This window comes from Falco naumanni, chromosome 2 (assembly GCF_017639655.2).
Source record: "Falco naumanni isolate bFalNau1 chromosome 2, bFalNau1.pat, whole genome shotgun sequence".
Classification (NCBI taxonomy): domain Eukaryota; kingdom Metazoa; phylum Chordata; class Aves; order Falconiformes; family Falconidae; genus Falco; species Falco naumanni.
The window spans coordinates 62,972,466-62,988,212 of NC_054055.1; the positions used below are offsets into that span (position 1 = coordinate 62,972,466).

Genomic DNA, 15,747 nt, shown 5'->3' on the forward strand with positions numbered 1-15,747 from the left:
CTCACTCCAGGAATCAATCTCAATGCTAAAATTTAAAAAGCTATCGTTACAGTAATGATTTAATTTCATTAATACAGTGAGGTTGCAAAAAAATGTAATATTTATAAGATTCAGCTTTAACATTTATAAGATTTAAATTAGAGACAAAAGAAACCATAATGCACTTCTAACCGAATTGGGATATAAACCAGCAAGCCTCATTTCCTGAACATCATATGATAATGTATCATATCTTGTTAGCTAAACTTAGCTTATAATAGAGGTCATTTCCCCAAGGATTGTTATATCAGAAAGCATAAAAGAAAAATAAAAATACAAAAAATAATTCTGCTTTTAAGATAAGCTGGCCAATATTTCAAATGTACCTTGTTCAGAAACTCCGACTTCTTTATAATACTGGTCCAAGTTCTGTCAGGTTCTGTGCGGAAATATTTAGAGGAAGACTTTTAACTCCACAGCAGAATGGGACTGGAAACCAACATCTCTCATCTCTGAATCCATGAAGAATTTAAAAAGCCATCCCACGGGACCTTGGCTATGGTTTTGGTTTGCTTCATTAAGTGCAGAACCTCAAACCAGTGGAATCTAATCCAGTTATATCCTCAGCCCTGGCCCTGCCCCAGCTGTGTGACTGAAGGGACAGAGCCTCTGTGCTCCTGGCAGCACATGCTGAGGGACCCACGTGTGCAGGGTGCTGGGCACTTCCCATACTTGCTCCCTTCTTTAAAAAAACTTTCTTCTCACCAGAACTGCCCGGTCTTGCTTTCAAGCACTGTACTGCAATATTAACAGCTGGAACACAGCATGAAAGGAAAAACATGAAAGGATGTTTTTGTACATACAGGGGTATAAAATTTGCAATATTCCAAAAATAGATGCATTTTGAACATTTTACTTAATAATAAAATGGTCAATGAATTAGGCTCTGATGATGTGCATCCTTCTCCACTGATTACGCTATTTGCCTGACTTAACATGAGAATCAGTACAGCCACATCCCACTGGAAAACCACCAGAAACTTGCTTAAGGAATTTATTAATGATCAGTATTCTAAATAGATATTATGGTAATACTTCTCTTGAAAATTTCCAGAGGTTTTAGTCTTTACCAAAGCAGCTGTTGGATTATTTGTAGCTGGTTTTAATTGAAAAGTTTATGTCTGACATACATAACTTTATTTTTATCATTTTCATGTTATACGTTGAAACTTAAAAATATAGTTTTCTTACATTTTAAAAAGAATAAAGTGAGATGTGCTATACCAGATTTCATCACAAGGTAATCTTCTTTTAAAAGTAAGTTATGCCTTTGAATACACAAGAATTCTTACTTGCAACTGTGAATAAATAAGATATCCTTATTACCCTGAAGCTCTTCTATACAGAAATCTGGTTTCAAAGAATATCATGTGAAGGCAATGTTAACACTGCTTATGGGAAATGTACATGTAATTTTTGTAAGCACATTTTTTTAAAATATATACTTGTATTCTTTATTACACAACAAATTAAGCCTAAAAATACATTTTATTGTTTATTTGCTAATTTTTGTTGTCCTTCTACCTCCTGGGCTTTATTTTAAAGAATGTCTGGTTTTTAAACCAGTGTGCACATACAAATACAAAAATTTGTCTCGGCAGAGATCATTTTAAGTGCCTTTGAAAACACATCTTTACCTCTAACAGAAATAAAGATACTCCTCTAAATGATGAAGTTATACTGATATAAAAATACATTTTTTCCTGAATCATGAGCATATTAAATCAACTAATATGAGTTAAGAATAAAATTTCCACACTAGCAAAAAATATTATGTCTGGTATACTATTCCTCATGAATAACATGTATACATGAATAAATTTTTATATTTATGGTCTTCTATTTAGTTGCCTATTACTAAACCCAGAAAGCTGCAAGATGTGTAATTAAGTGTTAATATAGATTTTGAAGCGTTTAAGGGTTGCCTAAATTCTTCCTTAACAGATCTTTAAATCCAATAATTTATCTAAATGAATACATCTCATACAAAGTTGTTTTTTCTGAGAACCTGCAAGTGTAACCCCTCAAATATGGAGAGCAAGCTAACCAATGTACAGCAATGATCAGCAAATCATCAATCAATGAACTCCAGAAACTCTCTTATTCTCCCAAAAGAATGAATGAAATGAGAAAAACTCTTTTTCTAAATATTCCAGACAATCCATTTTTTCCCCTTCCCTTTAATTAAGAATGCCTTCTGGTTCTGGGTTGCTAATACCTTTAAAATGTAATAAAGATACTTCATTATGATGTTTTACAGAGATGAAGTGTGTTGACAGGTCCAAAATACCATTCACATAAGCGGTCAGGCAAAGTGAAGGCAACATCTAATCTAACATGCAGAGGATCAACAAGATTTAAACATGCATTTAAAAAGCATTTCAGATATCATATTTGCTCCCTGGAAAATATCTCCTGAAAATTACAATACATTGCACATTCTAAAATAAAAAAATAATAAAATTACTTTTTGTTCTTTTTCAAATTTTATAATGTATATATTGGAAAATGTAATGGCTTGACTAAGGATCTTGCCTAAAATGTAACTTAAAAAAAAAAAAAAAAAAAAAAAAAATTTTAAAAAGGGTCACTGTCATATCCCAAAAGTGAAAATTTGGACTTTTTTAATTTGTAATCTCTCAATTACAGTTTCTCCCTAATTTCATTTAAATCATTTAAAACATCCACAATGATTTCCAAACTGCTGCAGGACTTCTAAAAACCTAGACCTAAACATATTGTCTTTTGGTAACTTCAGGTCACCTTTGCTACTGTTTTTAATCAGCAAGTTTTCTTCTACTGATGAAATATCTGAATGATCTGTCAACATCAATCTATAGGAAAGGTGAACATTCCCATCAGGGTCTCCAAGACACTTCAAAGGACCAAGATATTCATATAGAACTGCCGAAGTTTATCAGTTCAACATTTATCATCACCATTTGTTCCAACTATTTGGTGGTGTTTGACCAGTGCTTCAAAGGGTCCTACTAGGTTCTTCCATTAAGGCTTTAGGACACTGTTATTTCAAACACAGCTTTCGAGACGTGTCCATCGGTTTGGATTAAAGAGATGAGATAAAGGATGGGAGAATATCAAGCGTTGATCAACTTCCCTTCAAAGCAGCTTACATCATGCCCTGTTATCTTTGTCATTATGGACTGGGAGCTCGTTGGATACAGCTGTTCAATATGCATGTTCTAAAGGAGCAATCTGTGTCTTTCATATATCTGCCGTTTTCAAACAAGGTCACATCACAAATCCAAAACTAAACCTGGTCTTTTCAAATACCTTCAAATTAATGAAATCTCTCTACAAGCCAGAATATGTCTCTAGTGCCTCACTAAATTTGTATTCATCTAACTGATTGGTGCTGTAAACTAAATCAAACTGCCACATGCTCTCACTTCACGATGTTTGCTCTACAGTTCTGACAAGAGAAAAGTACAGTGAAAAGCAAATAGAAAAGTACAGTATGGTTATTTTAGTAAAGTGGCATAAACGTCTAAGAATATGTGCCTCCTGAGTGAGAAAGATTGGGTAGGCTTAGGGGGGGTCCCTCTGATTTGGTCTGAGGGAAGAAAGTGAAACCCAGCACAATCTACAGGAATTCTCACACATATAGACACTTCCACCCCCAAAAAACCCACCTACTTTGTAAAGAAAGAAGGGAGAATAAGAGAAAAATCCCCAGCAGATCAACCTGTAAGAAACTGCTAATAAGAAGATGACCTACAATTGTTATGGTATAGTTTCTCAGTAGAAGTAACAGTAAAACTGGAAAAACAGTATGTAGGAGCTCTGGGCCTCTAATCTTTCAAAAAAGTTATAAAAATATAGTTATGTCAAACAAGGCCCTTTCCTGTTCGCATCTCTAAGAAGCAGACTGCATAGCTCACACATTCTTCAGTGACACAATACAGTCATCAGAGAAGTGAAGGAGGCTTCTGATTTCACTAGCTTGGTGTGGGACAGCACAAGTAGCAGGACTTTACAGACTTTCTTGCAGTTAAATTTTGCATATGACCACAATTTCATAAAAAACTTATTTTTTTATACTATTTTTTTAATATCTTGTTAGGATTCATCTAATACGACTTTAGAGGTCAATGGTGGAGAAGTTTGAGATAAAATGACAGTATGTTCTCTTTAGAGACAATAAACAGAAAATAGGTGCTTTTAAGGGCATAATCTATCTGACATAATTCAGCTGACCAGTTTATTGTGAACTGATGCAGACTCTAGAATTGCCTATGTATCTCCAGTGACTACAAAAAGAGTCATTTTTTTCTTTTTTTTCTGTATTTTTTTTCTTGTCAAATGAATTATTTCAGCTTTCTACCTTCTGGGGTGTTATGAGTGATACTTACCAAAAAGTATTGTTTACAAATTCAGCTTCTAAGTTACTTTTTCACTTTTAGGCAATTCACAGTTCTAAATACATTGTGGATCTTTGTGTAGGGCTGAATTAATAAATTACTAAGTATAGACCAAATGATTTTTAGGCAGGATAAGTGATAGAACTACAATCTGCATTTTGATTACTTTTCCTAGAAGAACATGAAATGAAGAAGCAAGACCACTGCATTCTCTGCAAGGTGCATGAGAAGCATACTGCTCGATGCAAAGAGAACCAGTGAACAGAGTAAAACTGAGGGCAGAGTCATGACGTCCCTAGACATGTGAAGCTAACACCATCAAGTGTTAAACGGTGACTGCTAAACTAGGGTGGAATCCACTTCAACTACGCTGTGCTAGTCATCTGCCGCCCTTTTTTTCCTAAATCAGGAATAAAGTACCCATCGGCACTATGAATGGGATGGACATCTAGGTGATCAACTAGATGCAAACTTTTTAAAAGTTAGGTGAGGTGAACTCAACTCTGAAAGAACACTGGGAAATTTGCTCTTTCAGTAGTGAAGAGATCTGATCCTGATCCAGCACAGCATTTAAGCAATTGAAACTACAGCATGTGCAAAGCCTTCCCTGAGTGCAGTGCCATTCATCTAGCTCAAAACAGGAGACTGAGGCAGATTGCTGGATCAGGATTTTAGGCCAAAATACCAAGTCCATTAACACATAGTCAGTGTTGTTCCTTATATTAATATACCAGTGCACTATTATATGAATAGTTACACTAAATTCATCCACATATTTATCATAAATTAGTTTCAAAAAATAATTCAACTTGCTAATTGTTGGGGGTTTTTAAATCAACTGAACAAATAGCATGTGCAAACATCAATTTATACAGTCACATTACTTTCACAGCATTTTAAAGAAATTTATACATTTATGTTTCATGGCTTTATTAATACAGCATATCATTAATTTTAAAAAGAGCTTTAAAATAAATATTTAAATTTCAAGACATTCTGAAAAGGCATTATATCAGTAATTAATGTTTATTGTTTCTGGTTTGTATTAATGCTGACCAGCAGTGCAGATTTCTGAAGGCTTGATTTGTAAGAGTTTCTTCTGATTAGCTTAGGTATCACTCTTGGATATGATATAAATACTGTGTGATTAAGATGTGCAATTTAAGTGCCTAACTTTGCAGCAGATGCTGGTCTATGTGACCTTTTGGAACAGAAGAGTTCTTTTTTCACTTGAGCTTTTGGTTTCATATTTCTCATCTGCTCTTTTCTGCCAGCTTAACTGAGAGTTTGAATCAAAACCTAATTAGACTACATATGCTGTTTAGGAAAAAGTTCTTAGAAAAGTAATGATTCATATAAGCTTTGCTATTTCCAGATAAATTAGCACAAATGTGATTTTATTTGCTTTTAAAAAAATTCAGTCATCCTCTCACTCAAATAAAAGTAGTTGAACACATTTCTTTGATAAAAAACAAACAAACTAGTAACAGAAGCACCAGCTTTATATTCCTATGATGAATATATTCCTATAATGATACCATCTATGTTTAATGATGAAACCCTGTATTGATATGCATGTTTTTCAGCTAGGTAGCATTACAATTCCACTATTTTCTCACATTTTTCTGATACTGGGATCATAAACCTCAAATCAGAAGTTATTAATTTATATTTAATTTCTGAAAATAAGGAAAAAAAAGGTCTCTCTGTACATGTTGAGCACCTAGGATGTCAGATGAAGTTTGTTTTTTAGCAATGTTTATATAAAAATTAAATATTCTCATTTTTACCCTTTGATATTCTAGGAGAAAACCTTAATTCCTTGAATGTTATTTTAATTATAATGCACTTACCTGAATTACACATTTCAATATTTCAACTAGCACTAAGGAAAGCCACATTTTAAACACTTTCAACTTTCACTGGGTTAAAGAGACGTGTCAAATGATTGTAACTGATGTTTTGTTCAAACATTAATAAATATAGTTGCCAAGGAAGTCCTAGCCTCCAATATTTTTACAAAAACATAAATTCAATCTTGGGGGGAAAAAAATAAAAGAATTAAAACCCTTTACATTTATATGTCCTACTTAGTTATTTGACCCAGTTCTTAATCAGAAGTAGCCAGAATTTTCTTTTATTCCACAAAGCGATTGCCTGCTGTCTTAAGAATAAGAACTTGAGTATTTCCCCTGATTGAAAGCTGACAAGTCATTATGGGGAACTGTGTCTTCCAACATCAAGCCAATTCAGTTCTCTGTTAATTGTCTGAATACAGTACCGTGTCACACTGCATATAAAGATGGTATTCTGGAAACCAAAAAATTATAGGTATTACCAAGAACAATCTGAAAATAAGCTATTAATTTATAATGTACAAAAGCAAAATTTCATAAATATTAAAAAAATCTAAAGTAAATTTAAACAGAAAAGCAGAACTGTAGATCCAGATTTTCAGCTGTTCTGTTACTCTGGTGATTCAATAAAGCCACAACAATGTATTATGTCACCTTGTTGAATATGTAATACATTCAAATATTTTTCTTATATTTATTGTTTAGCTTTTACTAATATGTGACTATCGAGACAAGAAAACAACATATAAAAACATCAGACTTCCAGGATATTTTTTAAGAAATAAGTTGAAGATGGATTTATAGTGAGTTGACACTGATAACCCAAACTTCTAAACAACACACAAAGTCTACTGACATCCTAACAATATAAAATGCATATGCATGTTCAATGATACCATAAAAAATAGTGACTTTACAAATGTTCTATAATTCATAATTCTCAGCATTTGGTACAAAATTTTCAAAAATCCTAATGCAACTCAACAAGAAGTTTAATAGTAAAACCTTAATTACAGGACGGCTTTCTTTTCAATAAAATGAATATACTTACACATTAAAACTGAAACTAAAACTCACCATGTAGAACAGCTAAATGTGAACTGATAATGCAAACAATTCCTGCTTGCAAACTTCTGCAATACAAAGCATTTTATTTATAATATTATTCAGGGACCAGGAGACATGTAGTAAAACACTGACTATTGTGAAAACAAAGTTCGTTTTCTTCCAGTTTCAGATAAGGGAATGAAAATATAAAGTCTGAGATTTAGGCTTATATGTCAAGAGTATTTTGATATGCACTTTTTGTTACAACCAGCAGTACTGTTTGGAAAAGCATCACTTGCTGGACTGAGAAATCCCCATGATTTTCACTTGTTACTGTGAGAACTGACTGTGTCAAGGGTGGGGGATGGTGGCAGGGAAAGTTGGGAAGGGGGAAGTAATACCCAATTACAAGTTCTAGGTTAACTGTTATTCAGTGTAAATTTTATTGATTTTGTCATCAGCTATAATTGGTTCACTGGATGAAGCGCTGTCTTTCTGTGAATGAAGCAGCCCTCCCAGAATAATAAAGATGTCTTAAATATAAATAAATTATTTAACAAGCCATTCATTGCATTAAGCCATTGCTTACATACAGGATAATTTAGTAAAGACAGTATTTTTAGGATTTTGCTTAAAAGAAAATGCAGCTCACCACATAAACCAACCAAATGGTGTGTACGTAAAACAGTTAGATGACAAGTTATTTTCTGTTCTGATTCTTAAGTTAAGAATTATTTAGATGTCCAAAGCTCAAAATATTAATATTTACTGACACACACACACACAAAAAAGGCTATTTCCTGATTGAGGGTAAATAAAATATGTATAAAACACCAGAAAGTCCAGCAGAATATTGCAATAGTCATAAAGTATTCATGACAAGTTTCTAGTTTCACCTGTTGGCACTTCAGGGTAGACCACGTACAAGCACATCAATACCCATCGATACGGCTATCAGACCGCTGGACCTGCTAAACGCTTGGCTTTCTCAGCCACCACAATGAATCAAAATGCTCCAGAGGGACCCAGCAGCAGCAAGGCAGGCTCGGGGGAAAGAGCGCGGGGGCTCCCCAGCCTGACCGCCGGCTGCGTGCGCTGCTCTGCAGCACCTTGGACAGCAGCAGCACCGGCAGCGCCGGCCCCCAGCCCAGCATGGCCCAGACCAGCTCAGCCCAGCCCAGCCCAGCCCAGCTCAACCCAGCCCAGCCCAGTCCAGCCCAGCCCAGCCCAAGCCCACGCTCACAGGGTCACCCCACTGCCCCCCTTACCAGGTCTGCACCACCCACCCGCTTCCCCAGTAAGAGGAAGAAAACACTAAGCTGCACCCTTGGTTTGGGTTTGTTTGTGTTGTTGGGTTTTGTTGTTGAGTTTTGTTTTGGTTTTTTTTCCTTTCTCCTACTGGTTGACCAAATTCTCAAAACATAGAGCAATACATCTGGCACTCAGAACCTGTAGGTCATTGGCACTGCATTTGTCTAATTCATTTATATGTTTCACATAATCATTTTAATGTCAACAACTTTTTCCCATAATTGGACAAGTATTTCTCTTTAAGGGGAAATCATTATACAGTGTGCATTTGCTGTTCTGTTCATTTTCAACACCTTTTACACCATGATACACTGTAGAGCAACTTCACGCTTTGTGCTAAAGTTTAGTCAAACTAAACTGAGATACAAAAAATTAAGCATGTAGATGTTGATTGTTTGGCAGCACAGAGCAGTAGGTCAATTTCCAGTTAAAAGAGTCAGTGAAATGGCAAAGATGTCCTTAGGACAGTGGACATCTGTTTACATCTAATACGCTTCTTACTTATCCGATTCACTCTGGAAATAGAATCCATTTACGATTTCAGTAACTGAGTACATAACATATATACACTGAGTGTGTACACACAGAGCTTATATATAACCTAGAAACAGTGGAGCCAACATTACTGATGAGACTACTTTACTTTTGTCAGATATAACAAAGAAAAAAAAAGGCAACTTTCCTACTTTATCCAATTAGGTAACAGGATATTTTAGCTTCTGGAGGGGCTGTGGATTGATTTTTGTGGCAAAGATATGAGCAAATTACACTAACTTAATGATGAAAGGGATTCTTTAGGCATGGACTGTTCCCATGAAATGATTTCAGAAGGCCCTGATGAAGTTACACGGCACCGAGGTACTGCTAGGCTGCCTGTTCAGAGCAGTGATTTGTATGCACTGTTGTGTTCCACTGCTAAAACAGGATTTGGTTCAGACTGGTTAATGTAGTGCTATAGTAGTCGAGATAATCCATTTCAGGGCAGAAACATTTCACCTGGCTCAGGTCTCAACAAACACTCAAACAGGGGGAAAAAAGCATGCAGTTAGTTAATTCAGGCGCCAAGGGCAACATTTTCGGGGGGGGGGGGGGGGGGGGGGGGCTTTCCTGTCTTGAGAGCTAGGCCAACTACTCTTGTGCAAAAGTAGAGAGAAGACAACAACAGCAAAGAGCCCAAATGGGACCCTGCCTTCTAACAAAGGAAAAGAAAAGCCTCTGCATCTCTCCGAGCAGTCACCCGTGGCACCAAAGAAAACGGTCGCGGCTTACTGAAACGCTGTCACCGTCACTTCCCAACCAAGGGCCACCGCGATGCCCGTTGACATCCTCCCTCGCCTTCCAGCTTTTCCCCGCTCCGCAGGTTTCAGCTGAGCGCCCGGAGACACGGTCCCGCCGCCCGCTCCGCCGCCCCGCGCCCCGCCGCTGCCCGCCGCCCCGGGGCCAAGCGCCCGACGGAACCCGCCCGCAGCTGCCGGCGCGCGCCCCCGCCGCCACCGGGGGACGAGGCGCCCGTCCTCCCGGGCACCGCGGCCCCCCGGCCCCCGGCCCCGGCCAGCCCCGGGGGGCCCGCGGGCAGGGCAGCGCCGTCGGGCGGCCCCGGCGCCGGCTGCCGTCCCCAGCCCCGGCTGCCGTCCCCAGCCCCGCTCATTGGCATGCAGACCCTGTCGCTGCCTGCCGCCAAGCCGCATCCCAGCCCGCTGGAAGCCGGCAGCCGAGCCGGAGCCAATCGCATATTCATGAGGAGGGGGAAATCCAGCACTACACTCCCAGAGGATCGAGGATCACTTCTTCTTTCTTCTCCCCCCCTCCCCCGCAGCTTCCCCCTCGCTCTTCCTCCCTTTCAGCAATGCGCTCGGGGGGGCTCCCCGCCGATACCCTCCGCAGCGCCGACTGCACCCCGGAACCCACGGCCGCCGGCGCCAGGGGCAGGGACCGCAGCAGGCACAACAGGGACCACGGCAGCCACAACAGCCGAGGGAGGCACGCCAGCCCGCCAGCCAGGGACAGGAAACACAGCAGGGGCTCCTACCTTACAATCCTCAGGACACGATTTCACCGAGTACTCATCCGACTGTAAATATTTCTGGAGCATAACCTCAAACTCTTCGTATTTCTCCTGAGCGTGCTGGTCGTAGCGCTGGTAAGCCTGGACGCACTGGCTGCAGGAGCCTCCCCCCCTCAGCACCACATCCAGACTGCAGTTCAAAGTGTCCGGATTGGACAATCCGGCGAACAACTCCCAAAGTGTGTAGGAATTACAAAAGGAAAGGTAAAAATCCGTCAGGTCCCAGCCGGGCGCCGGGCTCTGCCCCGCGCCCCGCGGCCGCCCCGGCCCCCCCCCGCCGCCGGCACACCGCCTCCGCGTCCCCCACGCTAAAGCACTGCCCGGACGAGGAGCTCGGGGGGGAGCACGTCTCCAGGGGCCTGGCGGTGGAGTTCCCCAGGAAAGCAGCCTTGCCGTGCCGGGGCTCGGTGCCGTTGGTGCCGCCGCCGCCGCCGCTGCTGCCGGGGGAGGGCGGGAGGGAGGGCGAGGGGGGGGCGAGGAGCCGGGGCGCGGGGGGCGCCGGCTCCCCCATGCCCGCCAGCAGCTCCGGCTCCGCGGGCTCGGGCTTCTCGGGCGGCGGCTGCTCCTTCTCTCCGGTCCCCGTGAATTTGGCCTCGGCGCAGAACCACAAGTGATCAGAGAGCAGGACTGTGAAAAACAAGAGCGATGCCAGGGACAGTCGCCATTTCTGAGCCCTCTCTGAATCCGTGAAGGGTTTTTCGTTCTCCCGGGGTGCGAACCAGATTTTTAAGCCGTCATCATACTGCCGACTGCACATCCAAGCACCCCTGGTCATATTTTGGGAACGCACAGCCCTGGCCGACTCCACCGTGAGGGCTCCTTTGCCGGTGTCACCACAATATGCATTGACTTAAAAGATTGGGGGGATTTTCTTGCCTGCCTTCCCTTCTCTCGCTCGCTCGCTCTCTCCCCCCCCGCCCCCCCCCGCCCCCCCTCCACTCTCCCCCCCTTTCTCTTTCTCCCTCTTCTTTCTTTCTTCTTTTTCTTCCTCTGAGATATTGTTGGGTTTCGCCGGTGGCTCTGCCTTGGTCTCACCACATGAAGCAGCCCCAGTCCATCCAACGCGGAGTGCCGTGGAGAAGATAAGAGCAATAACGCAGAAAGAGGAGGAGGAGAGGAGATGGTGGTGGTAGTGGTGATAGTTGGTGGTGACGGGGCTGCGCGACTGGTCCTTTCCCCCTCTCACCCAGGCATGGTCAGATCGCAGCTCCCCATCTCCCTCCTGAGAAAAGCCCGCTGCCCCCGGACAGCTGCATGCCGCGTCCCCCGCTGCCGACGGACGCTCCGGGGGGCTCCTCGCCTCCCCTCGCCTCCCCTTCCTCCCTGCCGCCGCCGCTGCTCCTCTTCCTCAGCCCCAAGCCGCGGCACAGATGCCTGCACCGCTGTCTCCGTCTCCTGTTTCTTCTCTCCCCCCTCCGCTCTAACTGGAGAGACGCTGCTGCAGGGCTCCCGGAGCACTGCCGAGGATGCTGAAGAGGAGGAGGAGGAAGAGGAAGAGGAGGAGGAGGCTGCCGGGGCCGCCGCCGCCGCTGGTGACAATGGGCTGCGGCTGCCGCCGCTGCTGCCGCCGGGCGCGGTGTCCCCGGGCGCACGGGGCGGAACTGCCTGGCTGGGGGGCCCCGATGGGCACAGGCATCTTGGGCCCCTGGGCTAAGTTGCCGCCATCTTCGTCCTGGAGAAACACTTTTTTGGGGGGAGCTCTGCCTTTTGCGTCATCTCCTCCCGCGCCGAGATCTCTCTATCCTGGCGCATTGGCAGCAGCAGCAACTCTGCCTCCTCCTGCCTGAGGAGGAGGAGGAGGAGGTAGGTGAGGCACTGGGGACCACATGGCCCCTCCGAAGGGCTTCCTCGATGCAACTCTCTCTACTCGTCTCACCGAAGGGACTGCTCGGTACCACCCTCCAGCCCTCTCTTCTGCAGGGTCTCCTTCCCTTTGTGGCCCTGAGACACCAAGTCCACACAGATGGTGGCCGGAGAGGTCTGCCGCCTGTCTGTCCTTGTCACAGCAAATCGCAAATGACATAGGGAACTTCGGGCGCTGGATCTTGGCAGGTTTTGGCCCCACAGTAGCAGGCAGCCTGAGCACAGCTGCCTGACTTTCAGTCAGCAAGCTGGAAAGCGTAATGCTCATAAACCCCAAGCTGTTCCCCAAGAGAAGTTTTGCAAAACCCTGGTGCAGCACACGAGCTGGGTAAATGGCACCAGTCCTTGCTTTTCGCCTTTTACGTGTCACTGCCTGGAAAGAGAGACAGAGACAGCAGGCTCGGCTCTCCTATTATCCCATGAATCACTGATGATCTCCACGGCAGAGGTTCCACCACCATGTTCTGGCCCCAAACAGCAGGATCTCTTGCTTAATTAAACATGCTCTTTAGTCACTCCTAAGTTACCTACACCTTGCTTGCTGATGCACCTTAATGTAACAGCAACAGAAAAAACTGGATCTTGCACAAGACAAGAGAAGGTGCCAGCTACAAGTTGAACATTATGAGATGAAGACCTGGAGTTACAAGGTCTTCCTCTCTAGATACCAGGGGTGCTATCTGTCCATAGCATAACCAAGACGTCTGTTTTCATTTCTCCACTGGACTACGGGAAGGTTAAGAGGCCTTACCTTCCCTTGTTCCGGAGGCTTTCTCCATCCTGCAGTACAGGACCATTTAGAAATGCTTATGGCCCTTGAACAAGGTGCACAATGTACCCCAAAAAGTGGCTTTTCCTCATTATTTGGCTAACAGAAGCTTTATTTGTTAAAAAATATGGTTGTGGTCTATAAGCTGATACAGATTGCTGACAGCTCTCTAATTCAGCTTTGAAAAGCATAGTGGAAAGAATTCTGAAACTGAACCATACCAGAGGACGACAGAACTTGGATCTTTTCTGACTGCAGCAGTTAACTGAGGGGTGAGCTTACCAAGGAATGTGCTGGAATTTCCATCACTTTGAGTTATAAATCAAGGCTGGATGTCTTTGAAAAGGAGATGGTATACCTCAAACAGAAGATGCAGACCTGAGGGAGGAATTGCTGAGTGAGGTTCTATGCCCTGTGTTATGCTGGAGGTCAAAGCACATTATCATAATGGTCTCATCTGGCCTTAAAAGATCTATGAGTCAAATTCTACACTGAGCAGAAGTTATCTGTGGATTTTATTTTGATAGACTATTTAAAGACACAGAAATATGTGCTAATATTATAAGAAAAAAAGTCTACAGTATTCAAATCAGAATGCATCTTTGCAATTCTCAGTCAGTCAGCTTACACCATCTGCTAATGGTACATTATTAATTTTGGCCTTAGAGCTTTGATTGCAATGATTTGACTTATTGGGCCCTGAACTGTATCTGCATTTTTGTAGAGTTTTCTGTTCTGGGATAAGACTTTGACTGAGCTTTTAAAAGGGAATCAGAATAACTACTTCTCTAACATGTTTTTTGTTTAATTACGTTTTGCTTATTTGGTTATGTATCTTGTGGTGGACTGAAACAAAAATAGAGGACACACACACACATGGAAAAAGAAACAAACAAACCCAAACCCAACTGGGATAAGCAACAAGTTCCTGCCATCAGGTCTGAGATTTTCAGAATGTCCTCTATTAAGATATGTGGCACTGGCTGCATAATTATCCTGTATTTGACAGTTTGACAGCCAAATTCTGGGTGAAGGAAGTCTATTTTGGAGTCCACACCTGGAAAACAGACTTGATTATCTACCACACACACACACACCACCCCAAATATTCTTTCCCTTTGTCCTGTTGGGAAAATGAGAGGGTAATAGGGTAACAGGCAATTTTGCAATCCATGGGGAAATTAGAAATGTTCTTTATTCCATAGTGGAATTTTAAGACTTGGTAATGAAGAAATGGTGGTATCCAGACCTCATCCAAAACTTAATGTCAGAATTAATTCCTAAATCTGTGCCTGTCTGGTTACACTCGTCTAGGAACAAAGGGAATATACTCAATATGCCAGGATTTTTTAGATATACTTGGCTTCTCCAAAAAATCCATTTTCTCACATTTCCTAACTTTTGCCCAGAAAAATAGAGTGCGAGTTCTTTTTCAACACCTAGCAATAAACTATAACAAGACAATCAGCATTCCCAAAATGAGCACGTCCTTTTTCAGTGACAGTTTTCTGTAACAGAGAATGTGTCATGCAGAAATGTTGTTTCACCTGTTATGTTTCCCCCAAAGCCCCATTCCCTCTCCGCCTAGCACAGTGAATAACACGTTAGTTGCAGCAGCTGGTTCCTGATGGATCTGAACAGATGCAGTTCAGTTCTCTGGTGCCCCTTAGTGTTAGGTCTTGGAGCTCAAGGGAAAAAAAATAATGCTATAAAATAATATCTGAAAATCAAGCAGATGATTGCACATGGTGGGGGAAAGAATCTAAAGTATGTATGCATATAAATATGTAGCTTATTTCTCTCAAAGCTCCTTCAAAGTTTTGTTATCATAAATCTAATCTAAATAACAGAATTGTATTTAAAATGGGTTAATGAATTATATGAATGTGAGGAAAAGGGCCAGACTTTCCTGACACATACCAATAAAGAAGTATGTCCCCATATTCATCATTCTTCCTAAATAACTCTAGTGGTGCAAAATAATGACTTTGCTTTGAAATCACACTTTTCATTGGGATTATTTATTACTCATGTTCCAAAGCTTGGCAAGTGTGAGGAACTCATGGAAGCCTGTCTCCCTAGCTGGTGGAGTCACCAGATGTTTCACATAGAGATATCCTTAAAATAATGTAACTCAGAGTCAGCTCTGCCATACAGTGCTTCAATCAATATAACCAGAGTGGATATTCTTTAGTTCTTTTACTCATAATATGCAAGATAGCTAATTTATCGAGCACTGAGGACAAAGTCTAACAGAAAGAGCATGCACAATGTTTGAGAGACTTGAAGCTATTGCTTCACCTATATACTATATGTTTTTATTGTGAAAGTAGTTTAGGTTATGAAGCAGAAATAATTCTTGTCACATTAATGATAATAAACACTTACCGTAATAGAAAGCTTTACTATTCAAAGCAA

The 15,747-nt window shown here is 41.9% G+C and overlaps 1 protein-coding gene across 1 annotated transcript in view; it reads right to left on the bottom strand.

The window, feature by feature from the left end:
* FAM155A (family with sequence similarity 155 member A) overlaps positions 1-11,658 on the bottom strand; it is a 487,856-nt gene extending 476,198 nt beyond the window's left edge. Inside the window, 2 exon segments of the mRNA XM_040584532.1 lie at positions 10,662-10,935; positions 10,937-11,658. Of these exon segments, the coding sequence (XP_040440466.1) occupies positions 10,662-10,935; positions 10,937-11,472 (810 nt within the window). The 5' untranslated portion in view covers positions 11,473-11,658.
* Between the last annotated feature and the right edge of the window lie 4,089 nt (positions 11,659-15,747).